At 42.3% G+C, this 15,996-nt stretch overlaps 1 protein-coding gene across 1 annotated transcript; it reads right to left on the reverse strand.

Annotated features, from left to right (window-relative positions):
- Nucleotides 1-3,707: 3,707 nt before the first annotated feature.
- On the reverse strand, nucleotides 3,708-15,508 carry LOC148112857 (uncharacterized). The gene is made up of 2 exons (XM_087874319.1): nucleotides 14,607-15,508; nucleotides 3,708-3,849 (listed from the first exon to the last, which is right to left on the reverse strand). The coding sequence occupies exons 1-2, from the start codon at nucleotides 15,506-15,508 to the stop codon at nucleotides 3,708-3,710; spliced, it is 1,044 nt and encodes a 347-aa protein (XP_087730445.1).
- Nucleotides 15,509-15,996: the final 488 nt, after the last annotated feature.

The following is a 15,996-nucleotide window of genomic DNA, read 5'->3' on the forward strand; positions in this document are numbered from 1 at the left end:
CTCCTCCCCGCCATCGTCAGATGATCGCCATTGCAGCCGCAGCTGTCACCACCACTGCCTCTGCCGCTGCCACTGCCAGACAAAAAATTCTGGCAGTGTCCCAGAGCTCTCCAGGGAGTCCGGCAGGCCCCAAAGCACCCAGAAAAACCCCAGGGCCTGGAGCTATTGCCGTGCCGCAGACAACCCCAGTGGACCCGTCGCCGCTGCTGCTCCGACCTCCGAACAGACTCCAGCTCGAGGAATGCTGCCATCGCCGCCCAGCTGCTATGATCCGCCATACCGGAAATTATATATATAATTTATATTTCGCTGATAAAGAAATAAAGGGAGACTAGTATAGATCTATGCTAGCCATATCCTTACTTGGATTTGAACTTGGGCTGACTGCATGTTAAGCAGTTGTATTAACCTCTGAGCCACAAGTTCTCCTCCCTTCATCAGCTTGAGCCAGGGGAGAGATTAAGTGTTTTTCTATCGAGACACCTGGTCTACCCCAGCATGTGGGAGGGAGCATACTGCAGCGAAATATAAATTTGGTATAAAATGGTTTGTTGTGAATGTAACTGCTTGAGGGCTCCTGGATTGGAGCTGAAAGGCGAAAGGGATGCAGTATGCTCCCTCTCATATGCTGGGATAGGCCAGGTGTCCCGATAGAAAAACACTTTATACATAGACCATAACCTACTACTAAATAAAATAGAAAAATGTGGGTTAGACAGCATCACCACCAGATGGATTCATAACTGGCTGACCAACTGCACTCAATGGAACTGCATCTACATGGAGGGAAGTATGCAATGGAGTACCCCAGGGCTCTGTTTTAGGCCCACTGCTCTTCAACATCTTCATCAATGACTTGGACGAGGGATAGATGGGGAACTCATCAAATTTGCAGATGACACCAAGCTGTGTTCTGCCCCAGCTCTGGATTCCCGAGGATATTGACACACACCAACGGTCCTTATCAAATTTATTAAGTAGCAAGAATAAACCAAAGTCCAGCAAAGGTTGGCAACCAGCCCAGAAAGCAAGATACGATAAGACTTTTCCAAAAATGCTCTGATGATAATTACAAGTTGTTTCTAGCAAGAAACTTACTAACGGCATGTGACTTAAATAGGCTAAGGGAGTGGCCAATTATCCTCAAGCCTTACTCTCGAGGAGACCTCCTCCTCCTGAGTAGCCACTCCTGCCTTTTGGCAGCCCTGTGTGCTCGAGCATTGAGGAGAGGCTCCTCCACTTCGCTATCTCCACTTGAAGGAGCCTCTGGAGGTTCTGAAGGCCCTGGCTGAGTCTCTGCCTTTGGCACCACATCCTCTTCAGCCTCCTTGCTGTCCGATGCGAGCGCCGGCTGCACAGGCTGCTGGCGCGACACCATACCAGCCTCCTCGTCGTCGGGATCAGCCACGATCCGCGCAGGCCGCTGGCAGGCCACAACAAGCTGGCAGGAATAGCCAACACTCCAGAAGATAGGCTCAAGATACAGAAGGATCTTGACAGACTTGAACATTGGGTGCTATCTAAAAAAATGAAATTCAATAGTGAAAAAAGTAAGGTTCTACATTGAGGGAAGAAAAACAAAATGCATAGGTACCGTATATGTGGTAACCTGCTCAATAGTAGTAACTGTGAGAGGGATCTTGGAGTCCTAGTGGACAACCATTTAGATATGAGCCAGCAGTGTGCAGCAGCTGCCAAAAAAGCAACACAGTTCTGGGCTGAATAAAAAGAGGGATAGAATCAAGATCACGTGAAGTGTTAATACCACTTTCTAATGCCTTGGTAAGGCCACACTTGGAATATTGCATCCAGTTTTGGTCGCCACGATGTAAAAAAATATTGAGACTCTAGAAAGAGTTCAGAGAAGAGCATCAAAGATGATTAGGGGACTGGAGGCTAAAACATATGAAGAACGGTTGCAGGAACTGGGTATGTCTAGTTTGATGATGAGAAGCACTAAGGGAGACATGATAGCAGTGTTCCAATATCTCAGGGGTTGCCACAAAAAAGAATGAGTCAAACTATTCTTCAAAGCACCTGAGGGTAGAACAAGAAGCAATGGGTGGAAACTAATCAAGGAGAGAAACAACTTAGAACTAAGGAGAAATTTCCTGACAGTTAGAACAATTAATAAGTGGAACAACTTGCCTGCAGAAGTTGTGAATGCCCCAACACTGGAAATTTTTAAGAAGATGTTGGATAACCATTTGTCTGAAGTGATGTAGGGTTTCCTGCCTGGGCAGGGGGTTGGACGAGAAGACCTCCAAGGTCCCTTCCAACTCTGTTATTCTATTCTATTCTATTCTATTCTATTCTATTCTATTCTATTCTATTCTATTCTATTCTATTCTATTCTATATATACATATATACATACATACATACATAAACTTTCATATTATCCACTCCTTATTCCCTTTATTAAAAAAGTCCAAGAAAAGCAGGAAAAAAATATCCAATTTCTATTCAACTCAGCAAAGTTCAAATGAAGTACATCAAAGTGTTCAGCAAAAGTAAACAAGGGAATAGGCAATATATATATATATATATATAAATTTAGAAAGTACAAACAAAGTTAACAATCCAGACCTTCTCTCTTAAACATCTGTTTCCTTATCTTCCCAAACAGAGTTGTCAAGGTCAGCTTTGAAGTTAAAATTAATTCAAAGTGTTTTTTCCCCTTTTTTTTCTGCCACTAGGTGGCACTGCAGGCTAATTCAGTCAGTAGAACAAAGCATTTTCAACACTCCTAAATTTTTGCTGTTAATTAGTTCTATTCAAACTTTAAACTCACAATTGTTTAGAACTATTTAATCTTTTTGTAAAAAAAGAAAATTCAGCTTTCTCCATTTAATTAAACTTAGTTTTCAAAAAAGTTCCCAATTTCTTCTCTCTTTTTTTCCAGAAAAAAAATCCTTTTATCTGATACTTTCGCTTTCCTTACTGCTCAATGCCGGATGTGAGAGCTGAATACATACCCACTCTCACTCCTCTCTCTCAGTCTCTTTTTTACTCTATTCACCACAAGTGGGTATGAAGGGAAACTGTCGAGTGTCAAAAGCCCCTCAACAACACATCACCTTGATGGATGGTGTTGAAGACCATGAAGGGGATCCGGAGAATACTGACGGATTCCAGCAACAAAACACGGTGGAGGGGGGGTGTTGCGTTAGGACACCATGTACACTAATAGTGGGTGATGGACGGAAGGCAAGAAGAGGGGGGATGGAATGGGAACATAAATCAGCTGCTGAAGAGATAATGAAGAGGGGGGGTGGAATGGGAACGTAAATCAGCTGCTGAAGAGATAATAGTGCGGAGGGGAATAACGTCCTATGCCTGCGATGAGCATGAATGGAACAAGCGGCAGCTTTGATTGTGACAGCTGTGAGAAATCATTGCCTGCCTAATAATAGTTAACTGTATCCACGCCCTATAAAACAGTACAAGCAGAGAGCTAGAGCGTCTCTGACTTTGTTTTGCTTAGCAACTCAGTCTATACTGTACGCTGCTGTGTTGCCTCCATTAAACCAGGTTTTGGAACGAATCCTCCTTTTCGTGTGTGCATGTTTGTTTGCGCCCAGTGAAGCACTGGCAGCTCCAGAGGGACTGAGAGAAACTTCTTTTTCCCAAACATAAAGAGTTTTCTCTCCTCGATGTCACACGCTGTCTTAAACTTTCTTCTTCTGTTGTAGCCGCCCCAGCTTTTTAGCGACTTCTAAGGTCACTTTCTCTGCTGCCCAGTTTGAGGAGCTCCTGACTAGCCAGGAGGTTTGCGACCCCCCTGTGCTGGTTGGACATGCTCCTCTTGTTTCTTGTCTCTACAGGATGACTTAGGTCACCCAGGACCCTGGACAGGAGAGATATTGGCAGATCTTTGGGGAGCTCCCAAAGAATCTGCCATGTCGCTGTGGCGTTGGCCATGCCTCCCCCTAATTTCTTTTTAATATATAATACTACAATAATTCTCCCAATTTTGGATATTCCAATAGTTTTTCATGTTGTTGTCTAATATGAACTTCTTGTAAACATATTAAGTCCATTTTTAGTTTCCCCAATTTATTAAGAGTTCTTTTCCTTTTTATTGCCGAATTTAGTCCATTAATATTTATTGATATCGCTTTTATTTCTTCTTCCATACTTTACTTATTACTAGTTTTTGCCGATCTTGTCATTCTTAACTCTCTTTGATCTTTAGGGTCTTTTAGCCTTGTTTCTTCTCTTATTGCTCTTTTTTCTTGTTCTCTTGCCATCTCTCTTTTTTGTTCTTTTTCTTTCACCGATTCTTCCTGAACTGTAATCTCTCTTTCCTTGCTTGATCTTCCCTCTTCTTGAAACCCCAAATATCGCTCATAAAATAGTTCCGCTTTCTCTATAGAGTCTAATCTATGTTTTTGCTCCTGCCAGTACACCAATATTCCTTCTGGTATTAACCATCTGAAGTTTACTCCTTTTTTAATGAGACCTTTTGTCAAGAATTGATATTCTCTTCTCAAATCTCTTACCCTTCTGGGTATCTGTTTCAACACCACTATCTCTCTACCTTTATATTTTATAGGAGTATTCCTTGCTGTCTGTAATATTTCTGTTTTTATTGCTTTCTTGGTGAACCTTACATGCACCTCTCTTGGTAGTTTATTTCTCATTGCATATCTTGTGTGCACTTTAAATATCGCATCAATCCCACTTAATATCTTTTCTTTGGTTTCCTCCATCGTTTCCACCAAAATCTCTGGCATAACTTCAGCCAGATTCTCCCCCTTTTCTTCTTCTATATTTTGAAATCTTAGATAATAATCTGCATGATCCATCTCAAGAGAAATAATTGTCTTTTCCTGATTTTTGTCAATTGTTGTAAGTCTTTCATCCATCTCTCCCACTCTTTTTTCAGTTGATTCTGCTTTTTCTCCCACTTTTTGGATTCTATCTTCATTCTTTCCAATCATCCCCTTGACATCTTTAAGCTCTCCTTCTACCTTTTCCATTCTCTCATCCAATTTACTTATTCTTTCTTTGAGATCTTCATGTAAGGCCTGTATCATGTTTTTTTATTCCAATTGCATGCCCATAGTGTCCAGTGTCTTTGAGCCGCAGGGAAGGTAACTGTGTTGTTGTCTTCTTCATTTTGTCACATCTTAACACTGTTATCCACTAGGTTTGTAATCCAAATACAGCTTTGATTTATAATCCAAATATCTAATCCACCCCATTGGATGGATTAGCAAAAAAAAAAAAGGGGGGGGGGAGAAATAACAAAAATAAAGGATGAAAAGCTCAATCAACCCAAAAACCAAAAATGCAAGGGAGGAAGAAAAGAACCAAATAAAAACCAAAACCAAAAACTCCAAAACTTCTCACTCTCCAGGTTCTTCTTACCTTAATCCAAATTTTAGAACATCCAGAAAATCAACCATCCAAAATGAAAAACAATAAAAAAGAGGAAAAAAACTATCCCCAAATGTAAAAAGACCAAAAAGAAAAACACAATCCTGACTCTAATTCCAAAAAAATAAATAAAAAAGGAGTAACGAAAAATCAACTATTAGAGCAGAACAAAAAAAAATTGTTAAGAGTTAATAAATAAAATCCCAAACCAGAAACAAAGAAAAAAAAATCTTGCATAGAAGACTATATGGAAAGTGTCAACAATCCTTCTTATGCTTCTTCTTGCACAAACTTCAAAAGGCAGCTTGAATTAAAGATAACACTCTCAATATGCAACTCTCCACCAGGCACCCCAATTTCTTATCAGTTCCACCAAGAGTCTCAAGGTCAGTCCTCTTATTCAGCTTATTCAGTTTGTACGAAACAATGCCTTTTCACTGGTGCTTCAAGATGGTGCTGCAATTCACTTTCACTCAAGGGAAAAAGGAAAAGTTTTGTAAGGATAGCTCATTCAATCATTTCAACTCAATTTCCATTTCAAAAGTTTAAAAATACTCCTTCAGGCTTTCTGCTCTAATTCCCTTGTTTCCCAAATCAATTCTACTAATTCATTCAATTTTCTTCTTCCATTTGGGCCAATCCACTTTCTTCATTGCTAAGCTGCCGGAGGCAGAGAGCCAGCAAAGAGCCGGCACACGCCCACAATACAATAGTGCGAAGCCAGACGTAATCAAGCCCATAGTACAAAACAATCAACTGGCCACTAAAGTAACCACCAGATCCCAGGCAAAACAAGAAACATTGATGGACAACCACACCACCCAAATTTGGGTGGACACCGATGAATGGTTCTTGAGCCACAAATCCAGCTGTCTGATGAAAGATGACTTAACTTGGGTGGGAGGGAAGTTCTATGTTCCAGCTAGCCAAAGGCTACGCTTAATGGCAATGTGCCATGACTCCAAATTAGCTGGACACTTTGGATTTGTGGAAACTTTACACCTAACTAAAAGACAATTTTGGTGGCCATCATTAAAAAAGGACATAGAGAGCTATGTAGCTAGCTGCCCCATTTGTGTAGCAGCAAAAAGACATCAGGGAAAATCCCAGGAGTCTTACAGAAGGTAGCTGAACCTTCAACACCTTGGAGAGAAATTGCTATGGACTTTATTGTAGAACTGCCAGAAAGTGCAGGGAATACTGTCATTTGGGTCGTGACAGACCTGTTTTCAAAACAGGCATATTTTATACCTTGCCAAAAGATCCCAACTGCCAGAAGTTTAGCAAAATTATTCCTAATACACATTTATCGTCTTTGTGGAGCTCCACAAAGAATCATCTCTGGCAGAGGGGTCCAATTCACCTCCAAACTTTGGAGGGCATTCTTGAGCTTACTGGGCACCACCCAGGGTTGAGCTCATCGCATCCTGTGTGTACTAATGGTCAAACTGAGAGAACTAATTCAGTGCTAGAACAATATCTAAGATGTTTTATTAATTTTCAACAAGATAACTGGACTGAACTTTTACTTTTTGCTGAAGTTGCATTCAATAACTCTGTACACTCAAGTACTGGTTTTGCCCCTTTTAGAGTAGCAACAGGCCAAGATTTTAGCCCCTAGCCTGAACTACCCACATAAGAACCCACCATCCCCTCACTTAAGGAATTAATGGACACTTTGCAAAACACATGGCCAGTAGTTAGACTAGCTTTAAAGGAAGCTAGAGAGGCTTTTAAAATTCAAGCTGACAAAAAAGAATGGAACCCAAACCTTTCCATGTTGGAGATAGAGTATATTTATCTACAAAATTCCTGAAATCATTACAGCCATCAAAGAAATAGGGCCAAATTTCATTGGACCTTTCCCTATCACTAGAGTCAGCAATTCAGTAACAGTAGAACTACTTCTTCCAAAGACAATCAGGCAGGTCCACCCAGTATTTCACATTAGTTTACTCAAACAAGAGGTAATCTCATCCTTCAGACCACCTGCATCTACACCACCTGTTCCCATCATGATAGAAGTTGAACAACACTTTGAAATCAAGGAAATCCTTGACTCTAGGATCCACAGGCAGAAAACCCAATACTTAGTTGCTTGGAAACATTTACCCTCATCCCAAAATGAATGGATTGCTAAACACCATGTTAGGGATCCTACCTTACTGAAAAAAATTCCACTCTCAGTACCCTAAACAAACCTTGTTAAAATTGTGATACTGCCATTCAATTGGGAGAAGGGGGCTTGGATTCAATTCATTAATATTGCCTGTGATAACTGGTATTTTATAACTTGCATCCTGGTGCTGGAGCGCCCTGAGATCTTCTCACCTCTTGGGGAAGTATAGGAGGGATGGCCATGTGGGATGTTTCATTTTGATAGCCAATGGAAGATAGCCATGAGAAAGTATGCTTATCCAATTCTCAGGACAGCAGGTAAAACAACATCTTCACACCTGTGGATTGGCTAGATTTGCATCTGGCTAAAGGGAGGGGACTCTACTGCTTTAATTCTACTTGGCTTGCCTAAGGATATTCAGATGGTGCTTTGAATCAATTACTGTCATTTCTGCTTAATAACAGGTTCTTTTGAAATACTTCGTTTCAAGAGTTTTCACTTTCTTAAGTTAGGAGGAGAGGCAATCCTTACACCCTCTTTTCTTTGATTCCTGCAGTATTTTCAAACCTATTCTTGCTTTCTTTCCTAACCATACATATCTTGATATTATTTTATTTAATTCCTCAAAGTATTTTTTCTTCAGTTTTATTGGTATTAGAATAGAATAACAGAATTGGAAGGAACCTTGGAGGTCTTCTAGTCCAACCCCCTGCCCAGGCAGGAAACCCTACACCACTTCAGACAAATGATTATCCAACATTCATTTCATTTTTTCATTTCATTTATTGGCTTTATATGCTACCCTACTCCCAAAGGACTCAGGGTAGTGAACAGCCACAGAATAAAACACATAAATACAAAATTTAAAACAGAATAAAACTGAATTAAACAATTTGGCCGAGACAAATTTAAAACACCCAATAATTTTAAAAACAAATTAAAATTTACATTTTAAAGGGGAAAGATTTAGGCCAGGCCAGCTTGATGGAATAAAAAAGTCTTGAGAGCGCAACAGAAGGTGCACAGATCCAAGATCCTCTGTATCTCTGAGGGGAGCTCATTCCAGATAGTAGGTGCCCCCACAGAGAAGGCTCTCCCCCTGGGGGCCACTAGTCGACATTGTTTGGCCGACAGCATCTGGAGGAGCCCCTCTGTACCGGCCGGTGGGAGGCTATTGGTGGTAGCAGGCGGTCCCATAAATAACCAGGTCCTAAGCCATGGAGCGCTCTAAAGGTGATAACCAAAACCTTGAAGCGCACACGGAAGACCACCGGGAGCCAGTGCAGCTCATGCAGGAGAGGTGTTACATGGGAACGCCACATCGCTCCCATAACCACCCGCGCGGCCGCACTCTGCGCCAGTTGGAGCCTCCGAGTGCTCCTCAAGGGGAGTCCCATGTAGAGAGTGTTGCAATAGTCCAGGTGGGAGGTGACGAGGGCATGAGTGACTGTGCATAAGGAGTCCTGATCTAGAAAGGGTCACAACTGGCAAATCAGGCAGACCTGATGAAAAATCCTCCCGGTCACGGCCGTCAAATGCTCTTCTAAAGACAACCGTGAATCCAGGAGGATGCCCAAGTTGCGAGCCCTCTCCGTGGGGGCCAGCAATTCGCCCCCAATAGTCAGTGATGGCGCCAATTGACTATATCGGGACATCGGAAACCACAGCCACTCGGTCTTGGATGGGTTGAGCCTGAGCCTGTTTCTCCCCATCCAGATCCTCACAGCCTCCAGGCACCAGGACATCACTTCAAGGGCATCGTTGGGGTGGTCCGGGGTGGAACGGATCCAGATACGTTGTTTCATCCAGGTGCCGGGGGAGCTGTCACGCAACCACACTCTCAACAACCTTCGCCACGAAGCGAAGGTTGGAGACCGGACGATAATTAGCCAATACTGCCGGATCCAGGGAAAGCTTCTTGAGGAGAGGCCTCACCACCACCTCTTTCAGGGCGGCGGGGAAGACACCCTCACCCAATGAAGCATTTATAATCCCCTGGAGCCAGCCTCGCGTCACCTCCCGGGAAGCCAGCACTAACCAGGAGGGACACGGGTCCAGCAAACATGTGGTCGCGTTCAGTCTGCCCAGAATCCTGTCCACGTCATCAGGAGTCACAGGATCAAACTCATCCCAGATAACATTCTCAAGACCTGCCTCAGTCATCCCCATCATTGGGGTGGTCTGGGGTTGAGATGTACAGCTGAGTATTGACGAATTGATTTCCAGCCAATCAAACAATTGTCTAACATGATAGCTATACCCGATGTGGACTTTCTTGTGGTCACATCAGTAGCAAAACTGGCATCAGCATATGCGCTCAATACTAAATCTAAATATTAAAATATTATTATTATTATTTAATATTAATATTAAAATATTATTATTATTATTAATATTATACTAAATATTATACTAAAACTAAATATTGTTAGGTTCTAGATACAATGCGTAATGCATCGTCATTTTCAGATATCTTAATATACGCTTTGCGGCCTGCCAATGCCTATCAGTTGGCTCTGCATTATATCTCGCTAATTGGTTTACTCCAAATGAAATATCAGGTCTTGACCAATTGCTTATATAAGATAAACTACCTATAAGAGACTGGTAGATCTCCTTACTAAATTTAGGACTTTGGATTTCTCCTTCTTGAAAATCCTGTGCCATAGGCATTTTAGCTGGCTTACATAGCTCCATGCCATAACGTTTCAACATTTGGCTTATTTTGCTAGATTGAGATATTTTATAACCTCTAGCTGTTTGATTGATATCTAGACCCAAATAATGCCTAATATTTCCTAAATTTCGGATCTTAAATTTGGTTTGTAACTGTTTAACAATACCTATGGCCTCCTCGTCAGTTTTAGTTATTATGGCTATATCATCTGTAAACAATAACAAAAATGATACTACACCATTATTTTCTCTTTTAAAGAGACACTTATCCGCTATACCTTCATGAAAACCGATCTTATTTAACTCTTTAACTATACATTGGTTCCACTCAAACCCTGATTGTCTCAAACCATAAAGGCTTTTATTTAACTTCCAACAATCAGTGTGGTTTTGTGTTTCAACTCCTAAAGGCTTCCTCATATAGATGGTGTGTCTCAATGGAGCATGCAAGTATGCTGTCTCTACATCTATATGGTTAATACTATATTTATACTTAGCCGCCCACACTAGCATTGTTCGTAAAGTACTAGCACGTAAACTAGGAGCAAAAACCTCATCAAAATCCTTTTCGGTCTGAGAAAAACCTTGAGCTACAAGGCGAGCTTTATAGTTTACTGCCCCATCTATGCTTTTCTTAATTTTGTAAACCCATCTACAACTTATTAATTTTTCACCAGGTGGCAATTTCACAGTTTCGTAAACACCTAACTTAGTTAAAGAATTAATTTCCTTATTCATTGCCTCCTTCCAAGCATTCTGCTCCTTTTCAGGATAAAGCTTGATATCCTCATAACTTGAAGGTTCAATGTTAACTTGGCAAACTACGGTTGCTTTATATCGATCAGGTGGATGCCTTTCCCTAATAGATCTCCTAGGTAAAACAGGACTTACAGCAGAAGGTTCATCTGACTCCTCCCCTAAACTTCCTTCCTGTTCTTCCTCTTTGATAGAGGATTCTACATCATCTAAACCCTCAGGAATATCATCAGGAATATGATGCTCTATACTAACAGTATTATTATCATGTCTATAATCTGCACGCTCTAGTTTATCCCATCCTTCGTGCTCTAGAAATTTAGCACTTGCACTACAGTAAACACTAGTAGTTCCCTGTGCCCAAAATCTAAAAGATCTATGATTTGATTCATAGCCAACGAAAAACATTTTTCTGGCTCTCTGTTGATCCTTTCTCCTTAAACTAGATGGAATATGTACCCAAGCTGGGGTTCCAAATGTGTGTAAGTAACTAAGATTTGGTTTCCTCCCAATAGCAGGCACCTCCTATGCTGGGTTTCTTGGGTCCAATTAGGTCTACAAACACTACCTCTAATGGATTTTTGGTTTTAAAACCATTAACACGGTTTGCTGGTGTTACCCTACTTTTTTGCTGACTACAGGCATTGCAATTTAGATATTTACTACATGCTTGTAGTTTTATCCCTTCAGATAACTGAACTGTTTTCTTTAACGTCCTGAAATTTAAATGCCCAAGTCTCCGGTGTAACAGATGAATACATTCATCATGTGGTTTAACATTCTTATAAACAGATTTAGACTTAGCAACCAATACTGGGTTATCACTGTCAACAACCCAACAATCCTGGTTAACATCAGTAGATGAACTGGATATAGCTAAATTACAACCCTTCTTGGGTCTAGTATTGTCCCTAACAGACATTTTCTTATTTTTATAATACTTAGCTATATGCCCTTTAGCCCCACAAGCAAAACAACATTTTACAAAATAGGCAGTTGAATACATTTTTTCTTCTTTTGGTTGTTGCACTCTCAACTGATCCCTTTCTTGTCTTCTTTTGGATTCTTCCAATAACCTACTGGTTATGCCAGCCAATGTCAGTTCATCTCTGGACAAAACCTCTAACGAAGAAACATAGTCGTCATAACTATCGTCCAAAGAAGAAAGAAGTATATAAACTTGTTGTAGTTCTGAGAAAACAAGTTCCTTTTCATGCAGCTCCTGGAAAATTCTGGTCATGGATTCCAAATGAGCCATCATATCTCCACCTTTAAGAAGATGTTTAAATAATCTTCTTGTGAGATAAATATGAGCACCCATAGAGTCACGAACATATAGTCTCTTCAACTTGGTCCAACACCTAGCAGCAGACTCTTCGCCACGAATATGGACAACTGCTGCTCACCCAGTGTTAGTCCAATAATGCAAAGAGCTCGTTCATTGTCTCTGTTAAACTTGGCTAATTTCTTCGCATCTTCTTCATCAGCAGGATTCCATGCTGTTACATCCGGTGGATTATTAACTATGTCCCACAGTCCTTCTCTACGCAAAAGTAGACTACATTTTGTAGACCAGGATACATAGTTTGTTCCATCCAGCCGGGTTTTATTTATTTATTTATTTATTTATTTATTTATTTATTTATTTATTTATTTATTAAACTTATATCCCGCCCTTCTCCCCGAAGGGACTCAGGGCGGTGAACAGCCGAGAATTAAAATAACATACAATATAAAAGTTAAAATAATTAAAAATAAATTAAATTAAACGGCCGCCCCAATTTAAAACCCCTAGCAATACAATTAAAAAACTAACCCATAAAACCTATTCAGGCCAGGCCGGCTTGCTGAAATAAAAACGTCTTCAGGGCCTTACAGAAAGTGCGGAGATCCGGAATCAGCCGTATTCCGGGAGGCAGCTCGTTCCAGAGGGCGGGTGCTCCCACAGAGAAGGCTCTCTGCCTGGGGGCCGCCAGCTGACATTGCTTGCCCAACGGCACCCTGAGAAGGCCCTCTCTGTGAGAGCGTATTGGCCGGTGGGAGGTTATCGGTAGCAGCAGGCGGTCTCGTAAATACCCTGGCCCTAAGCCATGGAGCGCTTTAAAGGTGAGAATCAACACCTTGAAGCGTACCCGGAAGACCACCGGGAGCCAGTGCAGCTCACACAGGAGAGGTGTTATATGGGAGCGCCATGTCGCTCCTGTGATCACCTGCACGGCTGCATTCTGGACCAGTTGGAGCCTCCGGGTGCTCCTCAAGGGGAGCCCCATGTAGAGAGTGTTAGCGTAGTCCAGGCGAGAAGTGACAAGAGCATGAGTGACTGTGCATAAGGAATCCCGACTCAGAAACGGGCGCAACTGGTGTATCAGGCGAACCTGATAAAAAGCCCCCCTGGCCACGGCCGTCATATGCTCTTCTAAAGACAGCCGTGTGTCCAGGAGGACGCCCAAGTTGCGAGCCCCCTCTGTGGGGGTCAATGACTCACCCCCAATAGCCAGCGATGGCGCCAGCTGGCTATATCGGGATGCCGGCATCCACAGCCACTCAGTCTTGGAAGGGTTGAGTCGAAGCCTGTTCCTCCCCATCCAGACCCGCACGGCCTCCAGACACTGGGTTATCATGGAAAAAGTTGCTGCTTGTTCTAGTGCCATCTTCACTTGGATTGTTTATCATAAACACAGTTTGTACTATTCACATTAACTCTCAGTTTAGCTTTTAACAATCCTTGTTAGTTATGGTTGGCTCTGGGCCCATAACCAATGTTAAGGATCTTGGTGTTGTGTTACCAACCAGCAAAGTAAATGCACAAGGAAACGTTGCTGAGAGCAATGAATAAGAGATATGCAAACTGGTTTATCAAAAGCTTACTTTATAGTAGAAAAACAATCTCATAGTCTTTAAATAAATTCCAAGTCTTTGCCAGTTAAATCAGTCCAGTAGTTACAGATATCTTCTTACCAAACAAACATTAGTTGGTTAGAATAACAAACTCACTCTGGTTCACAAACCATGATGGTAGCAAATCCATCCAACGATGATTAGCAGAATATTAGCAATTCCTCTCAATGGTAGCATATCATCTCGGCTTCATACACAATGGCAGCATATCATAGCAGCTTCATCATCAAACTGAATACGTTACAATACCTTGCTTAAATACTCTCACAGCCAGTCATTACCTAATTACAGCATGACTCAGCATTACCTTTAAAGTCACATAATACATTTACAGATTAAAGTTACAGTACACATATATTGCCTGGACAACTTGTTAGGCTCAAACCATATCCTAACAAGTATCATCAGCGTAAAGATGGCACCGCACCCCAAAACCACGGATGAGCTCACCCAGCGGCTTCACATAAATGTTGAACAGAAGAGGTGAGAGGACTGACCCCTGCGGCACCCCGCAAATAAGGTGTTTTGAAGTCGACCTCTGCCCTCCTGCCAACACAGACTGTGACCAGTCAGAGAGATAGGAAGAGAACCACCGTAGAACAATGCCTCCCACTCCTAGCCCCTCCAGCCGGCGCAGCAAGATACCATGGTCAATGGTGTCAAAAGCCGCTGAGAGATCTAATAGAACCAGGATAGAGGAGCAACCCCTATCTCGAGCTCTCCAGAGATCATCAACCAATGCGACCAATGCTGTTTCAGTGCTGTAACCAGGCCTGAAGCCAGACTGGAACAGATCTAAGTAGACAGTTTCATCCAGGTACTGTGGGAGTTGCTGTGCCACCACACTCTCAACAACCTTTGCCACAAAGCGAAGGTTGGAGACAGGACGGTAGTTTGCTAGAATAGCCGGGTCCAGAGAGGGCTTCTTGAGGAAGGGCCTCACCACCACCTCTTTCAAGGTGGAAGGCAAGAAACCCTCACACAGAGAAGCGTTTATAATCCTATGGAGCCAGCCTCGTGTAACCTCTTGGGAAGCCAGTACCAACCAGGAGGGACACGGGTCCAATAAACATGTGGTTGCATTCAACTTCCCCAGTAACCTGTCCACGTCTTCAGGGGTCACAGGATCAAACTCATCCCAAATAACATCCTCAAGACTCGCCTCCATCACTTCATCTGAACTTACCCAGTCAGAGTCCAAGTCTTCCCGAATTTGAGCGATTTTATCGTGTAGATATTGTGCAAAATCCTCAGCTCGACCTTGCAAGGGGTCTTCCCGTGCTCCCAGATGGAGGAGGGAGTGGATCACCCTAAACAAGGCAGCTGGGCGATTATCTGCCGATGCAACAATAGCGGAAAAATAGTTATATTTTGTCGCTGCTATCGCCACTAAGTAAGTCTTAATATATGACCTCACTAGTGTTCGGTCAGATTCGGAATGACTGGCTCTCCAACTACTCTCTAAGCGTCTTTTCTGGCATTTCATTTCCCTCAATTCCTCAGAAAACCACAGAGCCGGGCAACTTCGACGCCAGGTCAGAGGCCACAAAGGCACAACTCGATCCAAGGCACCAGTGGCCATCCTATCCCAGGTTGCCGCCAGGTCTTCAATTGAGTTGTGAGCTAGAGTCTCAGGAAATGGCCCAAGCTTCATCTGGAATCTGTCAGGATCCATCAGGTGCCTGGGGCGGAACCATTTAATCGGTTCCGCCTCCCTACGGTGGGGTGTAGCGGACAGAAAGTCAAGCCTCAGGAGAGAATGGTCTGACCATGACAAGGGTTCGATGACTATATCCCCTATATCTATATCTATATATTGTAGACTATATCTACAACCTCTTTGGCCAAAAAAATGCTTTTAAAAGTAAAAAAAAAGCCTCTGATGATTGCACGGCTCAGCTGGGATCATCAGAGGCTTTAAAAAGCATTTTTTCTACAACCTCTTCGGCTGAAGAGGTTATAGAAAAAATGTTTTTAAAAGGAAAAAAAGCCTCTGCTGATCAGGCAAGTCAGCTGGGATCATCAGAGGCTTTAAAAAAAAAAGCTTCTGCCGATCAGACAAGTCAGCTGGGATCGTCAGAGGCTTTTAAAAGTATTTTTTTTACAACCTCTTCAGCCAAAGAGGTTGTAGAAAAAATGGCTTTAAATTAAAAAAAAAGTTGG

This window comes from Pantherophis guttatus, chromosome 7 (genome assembly GCF_059756535.1).
Source record: "Pantherophis guttatus breed Tessera chromosome 7, ASM5975653v1, whole genome shotgun sequence".
NCBI lineage: Eukaryota > Metazoa > Chordata > Lepidosauria > Squamata > Colubridae > Pantherophis > Pantherophis guttatus.

Bases quoted from the DNA above. Each gene is read 5' to 3' on its own strand.
- LOC148112857 (XM_087874319.1), bottom strand. From the start codon at position 15,508: ATGGATCCTGACAGATTCCAGATGAAGCTTGGGCCATTTCCTGAGACT. The intron at 3,850-14,606 runs GCCTGGTTACAG...TCTCCTGTCCAG, and splicing joins CTGTTCCAGTCTGGCTTCAG to GGTCCTGGGTGACCTAAGTC.